The sequence below is a fragment of the Dipodomys ordii genome, unplaced genomic scaffold (assembly GCF_000151885.1).
Source record: "Dipodomys ordii isolate 6190 unplaced genomic scaffold, Dord_2.0 Scaffold31, whole genome shotgun sequence".
Classification (NCBI taxonomy): Eukaryota; Metazoa; Chordata; class Mammalia; order Rodentia; family Heteromyidae; genus Dipodomys; species Dipodomys ordii.
The window spans coordinates 3,853,586-3,876,270 of record NW_012267247.1 but is presented as its reverse complement, the minus strand read 5'-3'; the positions used below and the strand labels follow the sequence as shown (position 1 = coordinate 3,876,270).

The following is a 22,685-nucleotide window of genomic DNA, read 5'->3' as shown; positions in this document are numbered from 1 at the left end:
TGCTCTACCACTTGAGCTACAGTGCCACTTCCGGTTTTCTGGTGGTTTATTGGAGATAGGAGTCTCACAGTCTCTCCTGCCCGGGCTGGCTTTGAACCGAGATCCTCAGATCTCAGCCTCCTGAGTAGCTAGGATTACAGGTGTGAGCCACCAGCGCCCGGCTTGAATTAAAGTCTTAACTTACCTGTCCATACTAACTTTACTGGATTTAGAACCTCCGTTATTTTGAAATTCCCAACAAATTTAATAGGCATAAATCTCTTGGTTCACTAAGCAGGTTCCAGTGTATTTTTTGTTTATTTGTGAAGAACTAGTTTCAAAGTTATATGTGCATTTCAAAATATTCTGATAAAAACAGTTCTTAAGTATTTATAGATTTGTCAAGGCCTCCTTAAATAATTTTCTTTTCAAAAGGGCTTCATTATGCAACTCAGGCTGGCCTTGAACTTGAGATCCTTCTGCCTTAGCTGAGAGTCTGAGATTATAGTTATACACTGCCACATCTGGCTTTATTTTTTATTTTTTTAATCAGTCATCGGTCTTGAACTCTGGGCCTGGCCGCTGTCCCTCAGCTCTTCAGCTCAAGGCTAGCACTCTACCACTTGAGCCACAGTGCCACTTCTGGTGGTTTATTGGAGATAAGAGTCTCACAGCTTTTCCTGCCCAGGATGGCTTTGAACTGGGACCCTCAGATCTCAGCCTCCTGAGTAGGTAGGGGATTACAGGCATGAGCCACTGGCGCCCAGCTGGCTTCTTATTAAGTTACTCTTTTACTTAAAAGATAGGGTTCTGGTGGCTCATGCCACTAGATCCTTTCAGGATGCTGAGAGCTGAGGATCAAGGTTAGAAGCCAGCCTAGCCAGACAAATCTGGTAGACTTTTAACTCTAGTAAACCAGCAAAAAAGCTGGGGCTGGTGGCATGGCTCAAGTGGTAGAATGCCATCTGTGAGCAAAATAAATGCTTGAGAACTCTAGGCCCTGAGTTCAAGTTCTGGAACTGGCAGGGAAAAAAGAAAACAGGGAGAAATAAAAGCTATCTATAGACTCAGGTGTATAATACTTTGTCTAGCTTCAGGGAAAGTATTCTGAGGTTTAGGCAATGTGGCTTCTTCATGGGGCTGGAACTTTTTAAAGGGCCTTTGGGCTGCTAGGGTCAGGATGCAGAGGAGGGAAAGGTTCAAGTTCTTCCTACCAGAGCAACCAACATTTTGTGTTTCATTTTATGACAGAATCTAGCTATATATCCCAGCTAGCCTCAAACACACAATCCTCCTGTCTCTGCATTTCAAGTGCTGGAATCACAGGCATGCACCACTATGTCCAGCCAGAACATTCTACTTTTTATTTAATGTATTAGACTCCAATACACTTGGGTAAAATTTCATACAAAAATAGGATTGTTTTGCTTCAAAGAAAAAAAGAAGAAAAAAAATCACAGGACTGAAGACTATAATGTCTAGAAAGACTCCCATATTGTATATATTTAAATCACAGCTTCTTTGGTAACATTAAGTTTTTCATATTTTTGGCAATCTTAAGTTTCTGGGAAGATTTTTTTAAAAAGAGCAAATTTCTTCAAAGAGTAGAAATATAAATAGCAAATGTCTCAAAACTCTGCATAGTCAGGACTCAAGCTGTACTGAAGAGAAAACAAAGGGAAGAAATGGAAATAAAACAGATGGCTCATCTTTTTCAAATGTCACATTTAATGTTTTCACCACTGTACTTCAAATCTACATTGTACAAAGTGACCAGAAAGTGTGCCACGGTAATTGACCAACCTCTGAGATTGTACCTTTCACACCAGTGTCTTCTTGGGCTCTTTTGATACTAAACACGTTTCTCATTCAAGTGAACTGAAATGCTTCAGTGGGGTTGATTCTCAGGAGCCTCATAAAAAAAAAAAACAAAGATATTGCACCATCTTTGTTTAGTAATTCAATGTTTGTTTCTTTCACAGCAAATAATTACTTCATTGAAGTTAAAACTTCCAAACATAACTTATTAATAATCTTCAAATTCAGCTCAGATCACTCAAGATGAAAATACTCTGCTAAATACAGATAACTTACAATAACTTCAACAGTTAAATGTCCATAACACACACCAAGGTTTTTTTTTTTTTCCTAGACCAATTATAAGACGATCCGTTAGTACTCCTTGTACAGGTGAAAAATGATCTTCAATTTTCTTGTCTTTTTATTTTTAATATAAAAGTTGGAAGGGACATTCAAGTTTCAAGTCTCCACACTGAACTTAAAAAAAAAAATAGTCATCATCAGCATGTGGAGGTAAACAAGCCAAGTTGTCTAACTCCAGGAGGTAGAGGCCTTCAGTTTGTATTCATATATACATATACACAGAAGAATTCAGTGTTCCAACAGAAAAAAAAAGAAATTTGTCAAAAAGTAATAAGTTATTTACTACTGTGACATTTCAAGACTCCCACAGCTTTGCCTAAGGACACAAACACATTTGACATAATTCCCTATGTGCCTTTGTGTGTGTGTGTGTGTGGCTTTAACTTTTAAAAAATTTGTTTCTGTCTTTTATTAGTTATTTATTATTTTTCACTGTCCAGTGCAGGAAAAGTCTCACAAAATTTCACAGACCTAAAATGTGCAAGCTAGTTCTTTCTCTATACAGCAATGTTGGGATTCTTTTGAAATTAGCCCAGAAATGAATTATTTACACACATGAAAGATGCATGCTTGGGGTTCTTTTATGTAAGAAAGAGCAGAAAAACTTCTAATAAAAATAGATTAAATATATATATATATATATATTTATACTGAATAAGGAAAAACAAAAGTTTTAGTCTCTCCTAGTCACAGACTCATCCTCTCTACCCACAACATTGGATTTTAGACAGCACACATCACCATCACGGCGCTAATGAGAAGCTAATTATAGGGCTTGATCATTAGGTGGCATGCCCCGCCTCCCTCCCCCATCCCCCAGGTGCAGCCACGCTTAGCTCACGTGGCTCCATGATTGGTCGCAGGCAACGTTTCTAGATTCTTTAGTTTTAGAAAACACCAAATCTTTAGGAATGGCTCAAATATCAAAATGTAGGACTGTCCTCTGTGTGTGTGTGTGTGTGTGTGTGTGTGTATGTGTGTGTGTACAATCTCACTTCAATAAAAATAAAAAAAAGAAAACAAAAACCCCAACTCTCAGATTTGGTTCAATTCTCTTTTGTTCTGAGGTGAGCCATAACAGCTGCACTAATTTCATAAAACATGTGCAACTCTGGGTAAAATATTTTTTTCTTCTAAAAGCACAACCACTTTACAAGATTAAAAGTCTAGTAACATTTCTAAATATTATTCATATCATACAAGTAGTGGTTGTTAATTTAAAACTTCATTAGTAAAATTACAGTACAAGCATGATTAACCTCCAGAATTGCAAATCCCAGACTCCAGTGGAAAGCTACATGACATCTTCAGTAGTACATTATCCTCCACTGTCACTCCCATACCAGAGGAGATGGGGGCATCTCAGACGGCTGAGCAACAGTGGAACTGGAAGAAAATGGAGAAGGGGAATTAGTTATAGCACCACACTGGCCAAAACTGCCCGTTCCCTTCTCCCTTTACTCCATTTCTAGATTTTTTATTTAACTTTTTGAAAGTTGATTTTGTTCCAATCTGTTTCCTACAGTGAGGCTTAAGAACAACATGGTACTTACCAGTTCCTGTGAAAATTCCTTTTCTTTTCTTTTTTTGGTCCAAGACTGGGACTCAAACTCGGTAACTGATACTTTTGCTCACTGGCTAGCACACTACCAACTGAGCTATCCTTAACCCCTAAAGGGCTGGTTATTTATTTTCTTTCTTTTCATTAAACTCCTTAATTGTTCTCTCTTTTGAAAAGACCTTATGGGGGCTGGGAAGGTGGCTCAGTGGCAGAGCGCTTGCCTTGCATGCCTGAGCCCCTGGGTTCGATTCCTCAGCATCACATAAGCAAAAAAAGAAAAAAGCCGGAAGTGGTGCTGTGGCTCAAGTGGTAGAGCGCTAGCCTTGAGCTGATGAGCTGAAGGACAGCGCCCAGGCCCAGAGTTCAGGCCCCACGACCGGACCCAAAAAAAAAAAAAATTGAAAAGACCCTATGATGGATGGTTAAGATAATGTACAGTCAACTGTCTTCCATAGGACCTACTTCATAATGCAAATGGTAGTGGTTCTAACTTATAATAGTTATGCTCAACCAGGAAAATAAGTTTAAAGGATGTAGAATTAAAAAGTAGTCCTTCAACACAGTGACCTTAAGTGTGGGGACCTATTTTGAAGGAACCTCATAATGCATTCTCCTTTCAAGTCTTAGTGGGATGGTATGATGATTGTTCAGCTGGTTATCCATACACAGAGCTGGCACAGCTACTTCCCAGGCTAAGGTTGCTAATTAGAAGAGGTTTCTAATCACTTTCCCTCACCAGGGCCCAGGAGAACAGGTGCTGAAATACCTCACTCATCAGGTCACTGACTCTTAGGGGAAAGTATTAAATAAAGTAATTTTAAACCACAGAAGTCAAACTGCAAATGAATGCCTACTTTCTATAGGGAAAAAAAAGGGAAGAAACAAAAAATACTAATTTATTTATTTATTTATTTTTGTCTGTCATGGGGCTTGAACTTTGGGCCTGAGCACTGTCCCTCAGCTCTTAAGCTCAAGGCAAGCGCTCTACCGCTTGAGCTACAGCGCCACTTCCAGTTTTCTGGTGGTTTATTAGAGATAAGAGTCTCACAGTCTTTCCTGCCCCGGCTGGCTTTGAACCATGATCCTCAGATCTCAGCCTCCTGAGTAGCTAGGATTACAGGCGTGATCCACCGGTGCCCAGCAAAAAATGCTAATTTTAAACAAAAAATTTTGAATTTGGGTCAATAAATTCAAACGATTTCAATATCATGCAGGGAAAGAAAAGAGAAACAAGAAGAAGGGAAAAGGAGAAAGGTAGTTGGGGAGGAAAAGCGATTGTGGCCTCACCAGTTCAAACAAGTAGCAGGTCTCCTTTGCTACTTAGGCTAATGTTTGTCTTTGCCAACAGAGGGCACTGGAACAGTGCTGCAAGACAGTAGCAGCAGGCAGCAGCTTCCCTTCCTGCTTCTTCATGTTTTAAAATAATACTGGGGTTTCAGCCTAAAGCTGCATAATTGCTTAGAAGATACTCTACAAGGGCTGGGAAGTTGGCTCAGTGGTAGAGCGCTTGCCTTGCATGCCTGAGGCCCTGGGTTCGATTCCTCAGCACCACATAAGCAAAAAGAAAAAAAGCCGGAAGTGGTGCTGTGGCTCAAGTGGTAGAGCGCTAGCCTTGAGCTGAAGAGCTGAGGGACAGCGCCCAGGCCCAGAGTTCAGGCCCCACAACTGGATCCCTCCCCCCCAAAAAAACCTTAGCCTGCCTTTGACTAAAGCCAAAGTTCCTAAGATCAACATTTGGTTGGACCTGTATCTCTCTCAATAAAAACATATAGAAACTAAATAATAAAACCCAGGGGTATCCTTCTAAGTCTAAGAAGAATCCCAGAATCATGTATAGTTACCTAATAAAGCTCTTAAAAGCAGCAGACTGAGGGTTGATGCAGAGAGGCACTCTGTTTCCTTTCTGCTGTTCCAAAATGAATTGGTGAATAATCTCTGTGGAGAGAGCAAGCAGCATAAACCCATAGCCAAGGCGCAGGCCTTGTAGTAGTGCATTCACAGGTAACTAGCCAGCATCTGTAATTTCTGCTCGTTTAGATTAAAGCAGACATATATATCTTTTACCAAGCAGAATTCAACTAAACTTTCCTGAAATTAAGATGACAGTTGTGGCTAAACACAGGTAAAATAAAAAGAATAAGAGAGACAAAAAAAAAAAAAGCCCTTACAGTGCCATTACACAAGCTGGAAACGCTGTCAGTAGGAATCTGAGACAGCCCACACAGGTGGAGTTACAGGTGAACTCTAACTGCTGTAAGTTTTTGAAGCTCACCTTAAAGACTCTGCTGGTGTTTAGGCTCTGTGGCCTACTCTCTTACAGCAAACAGGAAATCATTCAGAATTTTGGATGCCATTGCCCTCACCACAACAGAAGAGCACCCCACCTAATTTTATGAATATATCATCAGAAATTCCTTTCCTTGGTCAACATTGAAGGAGTGATTCCGTTAGTGAATTATTATTGCTTTTAAAACTTTGTGTGTTATATAAAGTTCAATAGGTTTCTTTCAATGAAATGACATGGAGGGAATACAAATTAGTTGTATTTTGAGTCATACTTATCAAAACTTGTAAAATAAAAACAAAACATTCATTCCTCTGCCCAATCTTCCCGGAGTAAAGTATTAAATCAGTATTTTGGTAACACACGTAGCTTGCTTGACACATAGACCTGAGACAAACAGCCACGGGTTCTAAAGTAAACACATGGAGGAATGTTATCATATAGTAAAAAATGTTACTAGTCATCTTGCCTGGCCGAATGCCAAAAAAACCCCCCACAGAAAACAAAAAGACTTACCTTTAACCTGTCTGACAGAACTGAGGTTCTTCTCAAAAGTGTCATCAAATTTGGGATTTGTGACGGGCTCAAAGTCACTGGTATAAACTCTTCCAGTAGAGGTGGAAAAGCAACATTTACACATGCATGTGTGGTATCTTAGTCGCCCTTCATCTAGGTAGGGGTGGGCTAAGGCATCCTTAGCGGATATTCTTTTTGACTGAAATTAAATTTAGAGACCAGTACATCAACACTGCAGATAAGCACGACTGTCCACACAGAATCTTTCACAAGCAGTTACTACTTTACACAGCTGACACTTAATATGTACAACATTCTGTTCAAAGGGGGGCAAGTACAGCGGTGATGGCATAATAATACAGAGCACATAGGACCTAGGCAAACAACGACTGTTTTATCTACCACCATAAATCCCTGAGAAGTGCCCTTCTGCTAAAATTCTGAAAAGTTCCTACACTGAAATATATGCATGCAGGATCATAAATGACAAATATCACGACATTTAGCTGTGTACTGCTTTGTAGGGGATAAGTTTACATTTTAAATAACAAGCTATATATTTTTTCTAAATATGTGTCAGCATTTAGAGATGTGATCATCATGCTGACAATTTTGCAAAGCTGCTTGAAATTTATTCTTTTTGAATACTGAAATAGACTAAAGTAAAAAAGCACATTGAAAACCTGCTAGAGTCTGGCTCACATCTGTAATCTTAGCTTCTCAAGAGGTTGAGATCTGAGGATCATGGTTCAAAGCCAGCCCAGGTAGGAAAGTCCATGAGATCCCTCAATCAATCACCAGAAAGTCAGAGGTAGAGCTATGACTTAAGTTTCAGGGTGCTAAACTTGCACCCAAAAGTTTAAGGACAGCACCCAGGTCTTGAGTTCAAGCCCAAGGGCCAGTGTGCCAGTGTGTGGGCAGGCATGCACAGGCACATATACACATGCTGCTGGAAACAGCAGATACTGGTCTCAATGTCCTGTTGTGAGAAGCAACTCTGGCTGAGTATCAGGCGTGCTGATTTTGTGGTTTTCTGAGACTTTAGAGAAGGATATTTAAAACATTCACTTTAGTCTTACTAATTCATAAATTCCATCCCTCTAGCCTTTTTTGTTCTGGTTCGTTCTTTCTTTTTGGCCAATCCTGGGGCTAGAACTCAGGGCCTGGGCACTGTCCCTGAGCTTCTTTTGTTCAAGGCAACTTGTGGCTTTTTCCATCTAGGTGGTACTGAGCAATTGAACCCTGGGCTTCATGAACGCTAGGCAAGTACTCCACCACTAAGCCACATCCCAGTCCTGTTCTGGTTATTTCTGAGACAGGGTATTGCTTTCTGCCCACACCAGACTGCACCGTGCTTCTCCTGTTTATGCTTACTGCCATAGCTGGGGTGACACGTGTACACAACTATATCAACAGCTCTTTCTTTCCCTTTCCTTTCTTCCCTCCCTCCCCCTCCTTTTTTTTGGTCAGTCGTGGGGCTTGAACTCTGGGCTTCGGTGCTGTCCCTCAGCTGTTTGGTTCAAGGCTAGCACTCTATCACTTGAGCCACAGTGCCATTTCCAGTTTTCTAGTGGTTAACTGGAGATAAAAGTCTCACAGAGTTTCCTGCCCTGGCTGGCTTTGAACCGTGATCCTGAGATCTTAGCTTCCTAGGATTATAGGCGTGAACCACCAACACCCTGTGGCTTAAAGTGGAAGAGTGTTAACCTTGAGCAAAAGAGCTCAGGGTCAATACCCAGGTCCTGAGTTCAAGCCCATGACTGATAAAATAATAATTAAAAATATTACTTTTAATTGTTTATTCCTTTTTGATAAAGTTTTTAGATTTATTTGATGCTTTCTCCACTTTGCAGCAGTAAATTATTTAATTATACACTTCATTTAGGCAGGAAAGTCAGTGAGACTCTTATCTCCAATAAACCATTAGAAACACCAGAATTGGCTCTGTGGCTCAAGCGGTAGCATGCTCGCTTTGAGCTGAAGAGCACAGAACAGGGCCCAAGCTCAGAGTTAAAGCCCCACAACCAACCAAAAAAAAGAAAAGAAAAGAAAGAGAAAAGAAGAGCATTTTAATCTTATCATCTGCTGGTGATTTATGATTTTTCCTTGTATTTTCATATCCCTGCTACAAGTTAAAGATTAAGAATTTATACTTGTATAGAAGCTTTAGAGGGAGATACCCCAAACTGTATCTAGTACCACTGACTATTGCCATTGGAAAAAAACACAGAAGTATACAGGGAACAGCATATAGAAATATGCTTCTCAGCCGAGCGCTGGTGGCTCATGTTTGTAATCCTAGCTACTCAGGAGGCTGATATCTGAGGATCACAGTTTTCAAAGCCAGCTCTGGCAGGAAAGTCCTTGAGACTCTTATCTCTAATTAACCACTTAATTATTTAATTAAATTAATTAATTATTCTGAATACAGAAAATGGAAAGTGGCACTGTGGCTCAAAGTGGTAGTACACTAGCCTTGAGCTGAAGCACTCAGGGACAGTGTGTAGGCTCTGACTTCAAACGCCACAAGCAACAAAAATAAATAAATGAGTAAATACACTTTTAGTCTAGTCTATATGCCATGAATATAGACTGTGATCTACTGCTTATCCTAAGGCCCACAAAATGAGAATTAGTTACCTCAGACTAAATGAAGTAAACATTTTATTTTTTAATGATTTGTGTGTGTGTGTGTGTGTGTGTGTGTGTGTGTGCGCGCGCGCGCGCGCATGCATACACATATAAGTGCATGAATGCCAGGGAGGACTGGAACTCAGGGCCTTGAGCAACTGCTTGCCTTTTATGCTCAATGCTAACACACCATCATTTGAGCTGCACCTCTACTTCTCAGTTTTTGCTGGTTAACTGGAGGTAAGAGTCTTTCAGGAGCTAGGAAGGTGGCTCTGTGGTAGAGTGCTTGTCTTGCATGCATGAGGGCCTGGGTTTGATTCCTCAGCACCACATAAGCAGAAAAAGCTGGAAGTGGCGCTGTGGCTCAAGTGGTAGAGTGCTAGCCTTGAGCTGAAGAGCTGAGGGACAGCGCCCAGGCCCAGAGTTCAGGCCCATGACCACACCCCCCACCCCCCAAAAAAGTGTTTCAGATTTGTCTGTATGGGCTTGCTTCAAACATTGATCCTGAGACCTCCTGAGCAGCTAGGATTACACGTATGAGCCATTGGTGCTTGGCTTTTATGCGTATAATATATATGTATATTATGGGGTTTATACTCCAGGCCTAGGCACTGTCCCTGAACTCTTTTGCTCAAAGCCAATGCTCTACCACTTTGAGCCACAGTGCCACTTCTGGTTTTTGAGTGATTAATTGGAGATAAGAGTGTCACGGGACTTTTCTGCCTGGGCTAGCTTTGAACTATGATCCTCAGATCTCAGCGTCTTTAGTAGCTAGCATTATAGGCATGAATCACCAGCACCCAGCTTGGATTCTTTTTTTTTTTTTTTTGGTCGATCCTGGGTCTTGAACTCTGGGTTCAATCAATTGAGCCAGAGTGCCACTTCCGGTTTTGAGTGGTTTTACTGGAGACATTCCTGCCTGGGCTGGCTTTGAACTGCGATCCTCAGATCTCAGCCTCTTGGGTAGCTAGAATTACAGGTGTGAGCCACCGGCACCCGGCTTGGATATATTATTATTATTATTATTTTGGTCATGGAGCTTGAACTCTGGGCCTGGGTGCCGTCCCTTAGCTCTTCAGCTCTAGGCAAGCACTCTACCACTGGAGCCACAGTGCCACTTCCAAGGATAAATATTTTTAAAAGCCTCGTTTCCTTTTTCCTTCCCTTCCTTCTCTCTCTTTCTCTCGCTCTCCTTTTTTTTTTCCAAAAGTTTTGTACTGGGGATTAAACTGAGGGACCATGTAATTGCTAGGCCTGGACTTTACCATCTGAGCCACATCCCTGGTTCTTGGGCTTTTAGCTTGATTTTTCATACCTGAATACTAACTCTTACAGAGGCTGGCCTCAAACAACAATCCTCTTATCTCTGCCTTCCAAGTACATAGGATTATAGGTGTGTATGTATTAATCTATTGCTAATTCTCAATGTACCATGTTAAAACAAGAATAAAAAACTCTTTTCTTGTTGTAAATGAACTCTTAGGACTAAAAATAATTTTTAATATAGATTATAAACTAACAGAACATCAGGCCAGCTGAAGAATAATAGTAACGGGTACCAACAAAGTTAGAAAGTATTGGTTAGCCAGGTGCTGGTGGCTCACGCCTGTAATCCTAGCTACTCAGGAGGCTGAGATCTGAGAATCATGGTTCAAAGCCAGCCCAGGCAGAAAAGTTTATGAGACTCTTATCTCCAATTAACCATCACAAAACTGGAAGTGGCATTGTGGCTCAAGTGGTAGAGTGCTTGCCTTTGCCCAGAGTTTAAGCCCCACGACTGACTCCCTCCTCCTCCAAAAATTGGTTAGGCACCTGTTTTTCCAGCTATAAATAGGAAGTATAAGTAGGAATATCATGGTCCAGTATAGCCCAGTCAAATTTATGGCTTAAGTGGTAGAGTACTTGCCTGCCGATCATAAGGCCTTGTATTCAAACCCCACCCTCCCTCAAAAATGACTGGTTTTACTCTAGAAAACAATGATGAAAATAGTTAATTACTAAGTAGTTTGCCTTAACTAAATTCATATGCACATATACTTTTGTTTTTGTGAATATATATTTTTAATGAAAATGTATTAATGTAGACTCATTAATATGTCTTTTATGTAGATCAGTGTTAGTAAGGCTCTAGGTTCAATTACTAGCACAAAGAAAAACAAAGATTTTGTTTTCTTCCTTATCAAATAAATCTTTGTAACTAGAACCATCGCCAGCTTCATTTAACTATATGAATAATCCCATTATTAAGGAATAACAACTATATTTCATTTGAAAAGACCTCTCAGGAAAATGTTTTTGATTCTTGCTACTAAGGTTTCCTGAGTGGTAAGCATTTCAGAGGAAGTGGATACCTTATAGCTATAAGTAAAGCAAGCAAACCTGACATGGAAATTACATGATTTTTGGTTCTTAAACTAACTAGAACTCAAAAAGAGAATAAATGTTTCTAATATATAAATTAGCATTTAACTTACAAAATCCTCCATGCAAAGACAGAAATTACCTTTGAAGTACGAATTTCACATGGCACTGGTTTTGTTAACCATATAAAAGGAAATCCTTTAGGTATTAATTGCCATTTATGTTGACAAAGTTGCAGAAAAAGATTCACACTAATGATATTATATCACTAAGTCATCACTCAAGTGTAAATTATCTTTGATGGTGGGAACCTGACCTTAAGGAGATGGTACAAGTAACAATTACCACTTCAAATGCTTGCATATACTAAAAAAAAAAAGTCAACAATAAAAACAAACTATGTCCATAACAATAACAAAAATAAGGGGCTGGGATGGTGGCTCAGTGGTAGAGTGCTTGCCTTGCATGCCTGAGGCCCTGGGTTCAATTCCTCAGCACCACATAAGCAAAAAGAAAAAAAGCCAGTAGTGGCGCTGTGGCTCAAGTGGTAGAGCGCTAGCCTTGAGATGAAGAGCTGAGGGACAGTGCCCAGGCCCAGAGTTCAGGCCCCACAACTGGACCCCAAAAAAAAACAAAACTACACTTTGGACTATGAGATGCCACGAAAATAACTTGGCTCATACTGATTAGTCTGGTCTTCTATATAATAAAGGTATTTTTCACAGACTTCAATCTCAAACTTTTTTTCTTTTTTGGTGTTGGTCTTGAGAACTCAGGGCCTAGGCACTGTCCCTGAGCTTCTTTTGCTCAGGCTGTTGGTCTACCGCCCAAGACACAGCTCCATTTCCAGCTTTTCTGATAGTTAATTGGAGATAAGAGTCTCATAGACTTTCCTGCTGGGGCTGGCTTTGAACTGTGATCCTCAAATCTTAGCCTCCTGGGTAGCTAAGATTACAGGCATGAGCTCCCAGCTCCCAGCCAGAACTTAAAAATAAATTCCTAGCATTCGTTAGTGAATACTCTTATGGATTTGACAGTCAATAGAGAAAGCTACTCTTTTCCTATTATATAAACAGACAAATGTAATTTTATTAATTTTGGTGGAAGAAGCTTGGTGGAATGGTGTGACTATCTCAGTTATGTCAGGAAATGAATAGGAGGATTGTGATCCTAGAATAGGCCCAGGCAGGAAGCAAGACCACATTTCAAAAATAGCCAGTGTAAACGAGGGCTGAATGAGTGACTCAGTGGTAGAGTGTTTGCTTGGCAAGCCATAGGCCCTGAATTCAAACCATAGTAATGCTAAAGAAAAAAAAAAAAAAAACCCAAACCTATGATTTTGACAACCCCTAAAATATTTTCTTTTTTTTTTTTTTTTTGGGTCCGGTTGTGGGGCCTGAACTCTGGGCCTGGGCGCTGTCCCTCAGCTCTTCATCTCAAGGCTAGCGCTCTACCACTTGAGCCACAGTGCCACTACTGGCTTTTTTTCTTTTTGCTTATGTGGGTCTCAGGCATGCAAGGCAAGCGCTCTACCACTGAGCCACCTTCCCAGCCCCCCCCAAATATTTTCTTATATAACTTAAAATGGGCAAATTTTTTCAAATAATCTTTAAATTTTTTTTTCTTCTGATTTAACTTGGTGTCAAGGCTTTTACAGAGATAAATAAGAATGGTACAGTTCCTTCTCTCTTCATTTAGGGCCTTAAACATTAATATTCAAACTTCTGTACTAAGTGAGCCTGATAAACATGAAACTGGGATAGAACAAGTCATTATTTACATTCCTAGTATGTTCAAAACCAGGAAGTTTCTCTAAGGACATGTGTTTTTTTGTTTTGTTTCTTCCTTGTTGGTTGTGGGGCTTGAACTCAGGGCCTGGGAGCTATCCCTGAGCTCTTTTGCTCAGGGCTGGGCACTCTACCACTTTGGGTGCCACTTCTGGAATTCTGGAGGTTAACTGGAGATAAGAGTCTTATGGACTTCCTGCCCTAGATAGCTTCGAACCATGATCCTCAGAGCTCAGCCTCCTGAATAACTAGGATTACAAGTGTGAGCTACCAGTGAATGGCGAACATGTGTATTCTTAAAATTCATTTAGATATATGAAAACAAACACTACTTACTGGATCAAAGACCAACATCCTGCAAAGTAGATGAACAGCTTCATGTGTAGCCTGGCTAGACAGGGTGTAGAGTACAGGAAGAGAAGGCTGTAAAACAACATAAAAAAATTGAATGTTTAAGGAAAACTTTTATATTGCATGATGTTTTATTGTAGGTCACAGCACAAAAGAGCCAATGAAAAACGAAAACTGATCCTATAAAAAAAATGGTGGCTATTGTAAGTCCTTCATTCTTAATGTTTTGGCCAGAGAAGGGAAATCCAAATGTGCTTAGTGGTGTGGGAACAAAGATGGAAGTCTTTGCCACATCTAAGGTAAGCATGTCAAATATATGAAGCAAGCATACCATGTCGATCATGGAACTCTAACTATAAAGGTGCTAAAAAGGAGCTCTAGACACTTAAGAACTTACACAAACTTCTAAGGATGCCATTGCTTTTGCTGGTTCCACCTGAATTGTTTTAGCACAGACTCCTCATTAACTGTCTCAGTGGTGACAGGCATGTGTAGCCTTATCTGACTGAGGGAATAGATGGCTTTGATGACCCAAGGAACCACAGAACTTAGAAACTTTCTATTATAGCTATGAGTGGCAGGGGACAGAGCAAGTGAAAAGTATCATTGACTTGTCTGAGGATGAATCTAGAGACTCACATGTGAGGCAAGGGCTCTAACAGGTTCACTCCTTACACTCACTACAGAAGCAAATTCTTTAATATAGAGAGGAAGAATCAAAGAAAGCGATAAAAAATGTTTGGACACTTTCTTTCTTGTAGTTTAAAATAACCTTTTACAGTACGTTCCCCTATCCCTCAAGGTTTCTCAATTCATGGGCTAATGATTACTGGTATGATTTTCAAACCATTTTGCTTTCTAAAAGAAACCAACTTCTTCCTTTTTTTGAGCCAGTACTGGGGGTTTTTAGAGCCTGGGCACTGTCCCTGAGCTTCTTTTGCTCAGGGCTAGGCTTTCTACCACTTCCAGATTTTTCTGTTTATGTGGTACTAAGGAATTGAACCCAGGGCTTCATGCATGTGAGGCAAGCACTCTACCACTAAGCCACATTCCCAGCCCTGAAACCAACTTCTCAGCAGAGTTAATGCTTTCCGTAACTGTGTTTAGAACTGCTCTCCTACTTCATAATCCTCCAGTGGGTGAAGGTTCTGATAGGGCCAAAGCCTATGAAAAACCAGTCTAGATAATGAAAGCCAAAGCCTAGCTTAAAGAAACAGACCTAACTTTTGGCTTGCAAAGGGAAAAGAATCAGAGCTATATATTATCTATATTTTATTATTAGTTCTAAATACTTCATATAACCTCTGCTTCTGATTCCTGGTAAAACTGAGCTTTAAAGAAATAATCTCAGAGGAGAGCAGCTTTTCATGGTTCTCTGGTGCTTCCCACCTCATCTGGTATCCAGACTGCCTCATTATGATGTAGAGAGACTATGAATATATGTAAACAGTGACTATGAATACATGTAAACACAGTGCTATCACCTCCTTTATCTGACACTGTTCACAATGTTTTTGCATTAGGTTTTATATAGTGTTCCACAACTGGCATTTACATTTGCTACTCCATCAATAGAAAATCTACTAATGGGAGAGAACGACCTTGAGCAGGGGTTGGGGGAAGAAATGGAAGAAAACATTCTGGTTTAGGCTTGAAGAGTCTGAACACTAGGACAACATTATTAATTCTGAGGTACACTGGAAGTGATTCTTACTTGAAAACTCTTTTGTACCTTCTATGAGACCTTTCTTACATTGTCTTAGGCTGTCAGAAGATAAATATTAAAAATATTGCAGACTATGACTGTGATCCGAGCTTGGGAAGGACACAATGAGTAATACAAACTGTGATATCAGCAAGTTTCATGTTAGTCAAGCACTCCACAACAAGCTCTCCAGAGAGCCACAGTCCTGGAAGGTCTCCTTATATGTACATCACAGCCGCAGAATCCTGTTAACAGCACTACTAGTGTCAAGTATTGTATTTGCCTCCTTCTAAGCAAAGCCAAGAGGAAAATTCAATGAGAACAAGAAGACACCTCAGCATTAGCAGAAGGTAATAATTCACATTCCAAAATTTTTCTTCAGAATAAAGATGAAATAGAGATAAGATTAGATAGGAACTCTAGCTGCTGCTCTAATCACTAATTAGATAAATTTGAACCTCAGTACCCATAAGCATAAAGTGTGTCTTCTGGAATAGATAACCTCTGAGGTTTACTTTAGTTCTAAAGTTGGATCTGATTTAAGGGGATTACTATAGATAGAAAGTATTGTAAGTGCTTGGTGCTGTGTATGTTCAGGCTTACATCTGCAATCCTAGCTACTTGAAGACAGAGTGGGAGAATTAAGGTTTGAGGCCAGCTAGAGCAGAAAAGTTTGGAGATTTCATCTTTACCGAGGGAGACTGGATGCAGTGGCATGCACCTGTGATTTCAAGGACAACAGAAAGCCTAAAAGCAGGGGGACTGCAAGGCACTGGTGGCTCATGCTTATAATCCTATAATCTGAGGATCTCAGTTCAAAGCGCATTCAGAAGAGTCCATAAAACTCTTACCTCCAATTAATCACAGAAAAACTGCAAGTGGAGCTGTGGCTCCAGTGGTAGAGAGTATTGCACCCCTCCGCCCCTGAGTTCCAGTCCCATATTGGCCCATTTAAAAAAAAAAAAAAAGGAAAGAAAGAAAGTTGGGCTGGGAAGGTGGCTCAGTGGTAGAGTGCTTGTCTTGCACGCATGAGGCCCTGGGTTCAATTCCTTAGCACCACATAAGCAAAAAAACCTGGAAGTGGAGCTGTGGCTCAAGTGGTAGAGTGCTAGCCTTGAGCTGAAGAGCTCAGGGACAGCACCCAGGCCCAGAGTTTAGACCCCACGACCGACCAAAAAAGCAAGGTAGGGGGATTGTGTCTTAGATGTGTGCTTGGATGAGAAGCCAGCCCATACCCTAAAAATAACCAGAGAAAAACTGCTGGAAGTGTGGTTCAGCAGAACCAAACTAGCCTAGTCAGCACAAGGCCCCGGGTTTAAACACACCTAGTCCCACACACTCAGAAAAAGGCAAGCTTTATAAGCACAAAACCTCATGTGCAATGGACATATTCGATTCTTACTGACCCGTGTGGGTCCTGAACTCTGGGCCTAGGCGCTTGCTGTCCCTTAACTCTTCAGCTCAAGGCTAGCTGTGGCCACTTCCGGCTTTTTCTGCTTATGTGGTGCTAAGGAATCGAACCCAGGGCCTCAAGCATGCAAGGCAAGCATTCTACCACTGAACCACCTTCCCAGCTTCCCCAAGTGTCTTCTTATCAGTAATTCTCCCCTGTCCCTCTCAAAGTAGAATCTATCCCTCATCTTATTTCTGTGGTGTAAGTATTCCATTTTCCCAATTTCAAGGATGGGCTCCTGACCAAAGCCTGGCTAATGAAACATTTCCTGAGCACCAAGACAGGATCCAGGTGGTATAAGATCTAAATCCCACAAAGGTTTATACAGCTGCCAGATTAATACATTTCTGAAAAGACTCCCCTGCTAGGAATGCTCAAAGTACATAGTGACTGCTAGTGTGGTAAAATAATTTTAAGCTGTTCTAGAGACAGGTCAGAAACTTCTGAGGAAATCTTGCTCTCTAAGCTGCTATTTAGCAACACTGACACAGAGGATTAATTAGCTGGCAAGTATTAACAGTAATTGAAACTCCTCTAGAGATAGAAGGGTGGCACCAGGGTGTCTGGTCTTACCATATTTCATTATTGGCTATCTCTAGCCAGGTAAGATTTACTAAGTGGATGAAGCTAATGAAAGAGGAAAATTATTTTGCTACTTCCAAGGTTGCATTTATCCTAAGGCTACTGACAAATTAGTAATGTTCTTGGTGCTGACTGACAAACAGAACGTAATGCATTGTGTTTGTTCCTTCTATAATACAGAAGCTTCCTTTAGGTTAAGACTTACTGCACTCTTCTAGGGTAGGAGGGTCTCACATTATTTTAGAGTTCTGAACTAGATGTGACCAGAAGGTGCAACAGCAGGAAGGCTCTTTAAAATATGAGTATATGAGGGCTGGGAAGGTGGCTCAGTGGTAGAGCGCTTGCCTTGCATGCCTGAGGCCCTGGGTTCAATTCCTCAGCACCACATAAGCAAAAAGCAAAAAAAAAAAAAAAAAAAAAGCTGGAAGTGGCTGGGCTGGGAAGGTGGCTCAGTGGTAGAGTGCTTGCCTTGCATGCATGAGGCCCTGGGTTCGATCCTCAGCACCACATAAGCAGAAAAAAGAGCCGGAAGTGGCGCTGTGGCTCAAGTGGTAGAGCGCTAGCCTGGAGCTGAAGAGCTGAGGGACAGTGCCCAGGCCCAGAGTTCAGGCCCATGACTGGACCCAAAAAAGCACATGAGCACATGACTCTAACTCTGGCCTGGGCAGATCTTAGAGAATACCTTAGTACATTGCCCTGTGGCCCAGTGAAAACATAAGCTCTGTAAGCACACTAGAATCAAAGAGGGAACTGTAAGGGAAAGGGAAGGCCTTGACCAAATATGGGCTGCAATTTGAGAAGAATAGTGTCAAAACTCAGCCTGTCATTTGGTACCTCCACAATCAGATCATCTAAATGCCCAATTTAAAAGAAATCAAGGCACAATTCAGGAAAACTAGTTGCTTGTTCATCCTGTTCTGTATTAGTGTTCCTAGAAGTACTTGCTTCCCTTACTCATGTCCTTCACATCATTTTAAGCTATTTTCTCCATAGGGGTTAGGAAAGCGCTGGTAAAAATTGCTGCTAAGTCAAAAGAGTAGAGATTAAAAACCATCTTGTCTTTTTCCGCAGTGATTTGGCTTGTAACAAGGAAAAATCTGATGAGTACAAATCTGGCCATCTCTCTTCATGTTTCTTTTTTAACAGCATTCACATCTGATTTTGTGTTAGTGATAAAAGTGCAAAAGCAAAAGCTTCACACGTTTTGCTGAAATAAGAGACACCAAGTATTTTGGCTCAGTGTTTCGAAAGGCTATCTTGTTTGTTTGTTTTTTTTTGTCTGTCATGGGGCCTGAACTCTGGGCCTGAGCGCTGTCCCTGAGATCTTCAGCTCAAGGCCAGCACTCTACCACTTGAGCCACAGCTCCACTTCCAGCTTTTTCTGCTTACGTGGTGCTGAGGAATGGAACCCAGGGCCCTCATGCATGCAAGGCAAGCTCTCTACCACTGAACTACCTTCCCAGCCCCTTGTTTTTCTTTTTTTGTTGGTCATGAGGCTTGAATTCTGGGCTTGGGCGCTGTCCTTCAGTTCTTCAGGTCAAGGCTAGTGCTCTACCACTTGGGCCACAGTGCCACTTCTAATTTTCCAGTGGTTAATTGGAGGTAAGAGTCTCACGGGGGGCTGGAAAGGTGGCTCAGTGGTAGAGCGCTTGCCTTGCAAGCATGAGGCCCTGGGTTCAATTCCTCAGCACCACATAAGCAAAAAGAAAAAAAGCCAGAAGTGGCGCTGTGGCTCAAGTGGTAGCGCTAGCCTTGAGCTGAAGAGCTGAGGGAAAACACCCAGGCTCAGAGTTCAGGCCCCACGACTGGACCCAAAAAAAAAAAAAAAGTCTCACAGGCTTTCTTGGCCTGGGCTGGCTTTGAACCATGATCCTCAGATCTCAACCTCCCGAGTAGCTAGGATTACAGGCTTGAGCCATCAGTGCCCTGGCCTTTGAAAAGGCTATCTTGATAAACACATACTGAGCACTCCATCCCCAATAGCTTTTCCCATATATACCCATAAACTAGGAAACAAAAGAACCATATATACCCATAAACTAGGAGATAAAAAACCGTACAAATAATATTTCTGTTAAACAAACTCTCAAAACATTATGCTTTTTTTGTAAGAAAGTCTCCTGAAGAGATAGTCACTAGATATAACATTCTTCCCTGATTCTTACCTGTTTATGAGGACCCCTGAGTATGTGTGCCTTAGCACCTTCACAAGCTGTCCTCATTGCTTCCAGTGATGGTGTGCCCAACAGATCTGTGATCAAATCCAACTACAAGGAAACATGAAACAGGTGGACTGTAAGCTCACAGAAACAACTTTCATTACTCTTAAGTCAGTCTTAAAAATGAGGACAAATTTGGAGGAAAACCTTAAAGCAAGCTTTAGATAACTTGACAAAAGCCCCCTTTCTGGCCTACACAATAAACAATCACAAAACAGAACACCTGTACTCCCTGAAGTTCAGAGGCTAAAGCAGAAGGATGGTGAGTTTGAGGCCAGAATGGGCTATATAGTGAGACCCGGTTTCAAAGCACTCAAATCATGGCTGGGTGTATAGCTTAAGTGGTACAGCACATGCCTAGCAAGCATGAGATCTTGGGTTGAATCCCTAATACAAAAACAAAGCACAAAAACCAAAGGAAAGCCAGGCGCCTGTGGTCTACTCCTGTAATTCTAGCTACTCAGGAGGCTGAGATCTGAGAATTGCAGTTTAAAGCCAGCCCGGGCAGAAAAAACCAGAAGTGGTGCTGTGGCTCAAGTGGTAGAGTGCTCGCCTTGAGCTGAAGAGCTGAGGGACAGCGCCCAGGCTCAGAGTTCAAGCCCCACAACCACCACCATCACCAACACAAAAACCAGAGGAAAAAATATTTATTAGGACTCCATCTAATAAAAATGTGGAAAACATTTTAGTAGGCATGGCCTTCCAAGGCTAGAACAGCTTTGGAGTCTGTATCTGTATGCCTTAGTGTCTTGCAGAGCTGATCTATGTTTCTGAGGATAGCTAATGTCTTTTCTTTTCAAACAGTTAATGAATAGATTTTAATGTTTCAAATGAAATGAAGCCCATCAAAAGCTAATATAAAAATCAGACATGCATTATTTAATACTCAAAATATTCATACTTGAAATGAGAACTATACTCCTGCTGTTTGGGCCAATACATACCCCACACTTTATATACTAGTCATGGTAGAAAGCTCTTACACTGTTAGAAAACTGTGATACTTAGAAAATGATGACACTATATAAGGCCACATTTAGCTAGATGGGTACAACAAAGGAGACCAATAAAATGGTCAAACAAATCTTTGTAGCAAACTACCTTACCAATTTTCTGTACTACAGCAATCATTATAACTATAACTTAATTAATAGTAACATTTCATTTGAATCCCTCCAGGATGGAAAATTCCTATCTGGAGAACACTATTTTCTGCACTTATCTAAACTGTGGGGTAGCCATCAGCATCACTGCCTTTCAGGATAATGGCAGTACTTCAGAAACTTGCTTCCTTAGGAACAGCTTTCTGAGAAAAGTGGCAGTGATACTTTTTGGACTAGCAACCACACTACAGGAAAAAGTAAATGACTGGCTTATGGCAACATTCAGAAAGTTGTAAGTGGGTCAGATTCATGGATGAAGAACATTTTTATGAAGTTTTCTGGTAGTTCAGTTGTTAGGGTACTTATTTCTAAAAGATACAGAGAAAATACAAGGGTACAAGTTAGATTCTTTCAGTATTTTACTTTTTTTTTTTTGTTTTCTCCCCTCACTTTCAAACCTGCCATCCTTCTGCCTCAGACTCCCAACTGCTGGGATTACAGGTATGCTGTAAAAAACTGAGGATAAAAAGTATTCTCTTTCAGTGGTTAGGCTGGACTGACAAGCTTAAGTAAGACCTACGTATTGCTTTAGAAAATGAGATACTTAGCCGGGCGCTGGTGGCTCACGCCTATAATCCTAGCTACTCAGGAGGCTGAGATCTGAGGATCACGGTTCAAAGCCAGCCCAGGCAGGAAAGACTGTGAGACTCCCATCTCCAATAAACCACCACAAAACCGGAAGTGGCGCTGTAGCTCAAGTGGAAGAGCGCTCGCCTTGAGCTGAAGAGCTGAGGGACAGCACCTAGGCCCAGAGTTCAAGCCCCACAACAGACAAAAAAATAAAATAAAATAAAATGAGATACTTGCTGGATGCTGGTGGCTCATGCCTATAATACTAGCTACTCACACAAAGCTGAAATATAAGGATCATGGTTCAAAGACTGAACAGGAAAGTTCATGATATTCCTATCTCTAATTAACCACCAAAAATCTGGAAGTGGGTTTTTAAAAATTAAGTAAGTAGTCTCTCACCTATCTCAGGAGCTACATTCCAGAGACCCCGCAACATGTGAAAATGCATGAAGTAGCAAGAAGTGTGCCACGAAATAGGGAGGGATGACTATCTGATGCTGCTACTTGGCCACTTCTATACACACAGCACTTTTGGTTTTTCAGCTATTTTTTAGGGGGGATCTTGAGTTTTTGCCCTAGTTAGTGTGGATTACAATTGTTCTTTTCTTTCTTCTTTTAAATTTTGTGCCATTGTTCTTTTCTTTTTTCATCTTTTTTTTTTTTTTGTGCTGGTCCAGGGGCTTGAACTCAGGATCTGAGTGCTATCCCAAAGCTTTTTTGCTGAAGGTTAGCACTCTACTACTTGAGATACAGCTCCTCTTTTGGCTTTTTTTGAGAAGCTTATTGGAGGCAAGAGTCTCTCAGATTTTTCCTGCCCAGAATGCTCTACCACTGTGAGCCACAGAGCCACTTCTGAGGGCCTTAAACTTTTTTTTGGGGGGGGGTCAGTTGTGGGACTTGAACTCTGGGCCTTGAACTCAGCTCTTAAGCTCAAGGATAGCGCTCTACCACTTGAGCCACAGAGCTACTTCCAGTTTTCTGAGTGGTTTATTGGAGATAAGAGTCGCATGGGCATGGACTTTCCTGCCTATGCTAGCTTTGAACAATGATCCTCAGATCTCAGCCTCCTGAGTAGCTAGGATTATAGGCATGAGCCAGTGCCCGTTGGCCTCAAACTTTTGATACTGTAATGTAGCACTATACTCATCCAAAAGGTTTAATTAACTTTCTTTCCTTCTGTTTTCTTTCCGTTCCTCCTTATTCCCTTCTCTTCCCCAATGTCTTTTATTTTGAAGTGTTTCTTTTTTTTTTGGGGGGGGGAGTCCGGTCATGGGGCCTGAACTCTGGGCCTGGGCACTGTCCCTCAGCTCTTCAGCTCAAGGCTAGCGCTCTACCACTTGAGCCACAGCGCCACTTC

The 22,685-nt window shown here is 41.2% G+C and overlaps 1 protein-coding gene across 1 annotated transcript in view; it reads right to left on the bottom strand.

Moving 5' to 3' along the window:
* Positions 1-1,687: 1,687 nt before the first annotated feature.
* Positions 1,688-22,685, bottom strand: part of Nlk (nemo-like kinase) — a 155,493-nt gene continuing 134,495 nt past the window's right edge. The window contains exons 5-10 of the mRNA XM_013016290.1: positions 19,789-19,838; positions 19,539-19,640; positions 13,619-13,705; positions 6,504-6,702; positions 5,545-5,638; positions 1,688-3,528 (exon numbers count right to left, since the gene is read on the bottom strand). Coding sequence (XP_012871744.1) covers positions 3,474-3,528; positions 5,545-5,638; positions 6,504-6,702; positions 13,619-13,705; positions 19,539-19,640; positions 19,789-19,838 — 587 coding nt within the window. The 3' untranslated portion in view covers positions 1,688-3,473. The remainder of the gene's footprint in view (positions 3,529-5,544; positions 5,639-6,503; positions 6,703-13,618; positions 13,706-19,538; positions 19,641-19,788; positions 19,839-22,685) is intronic.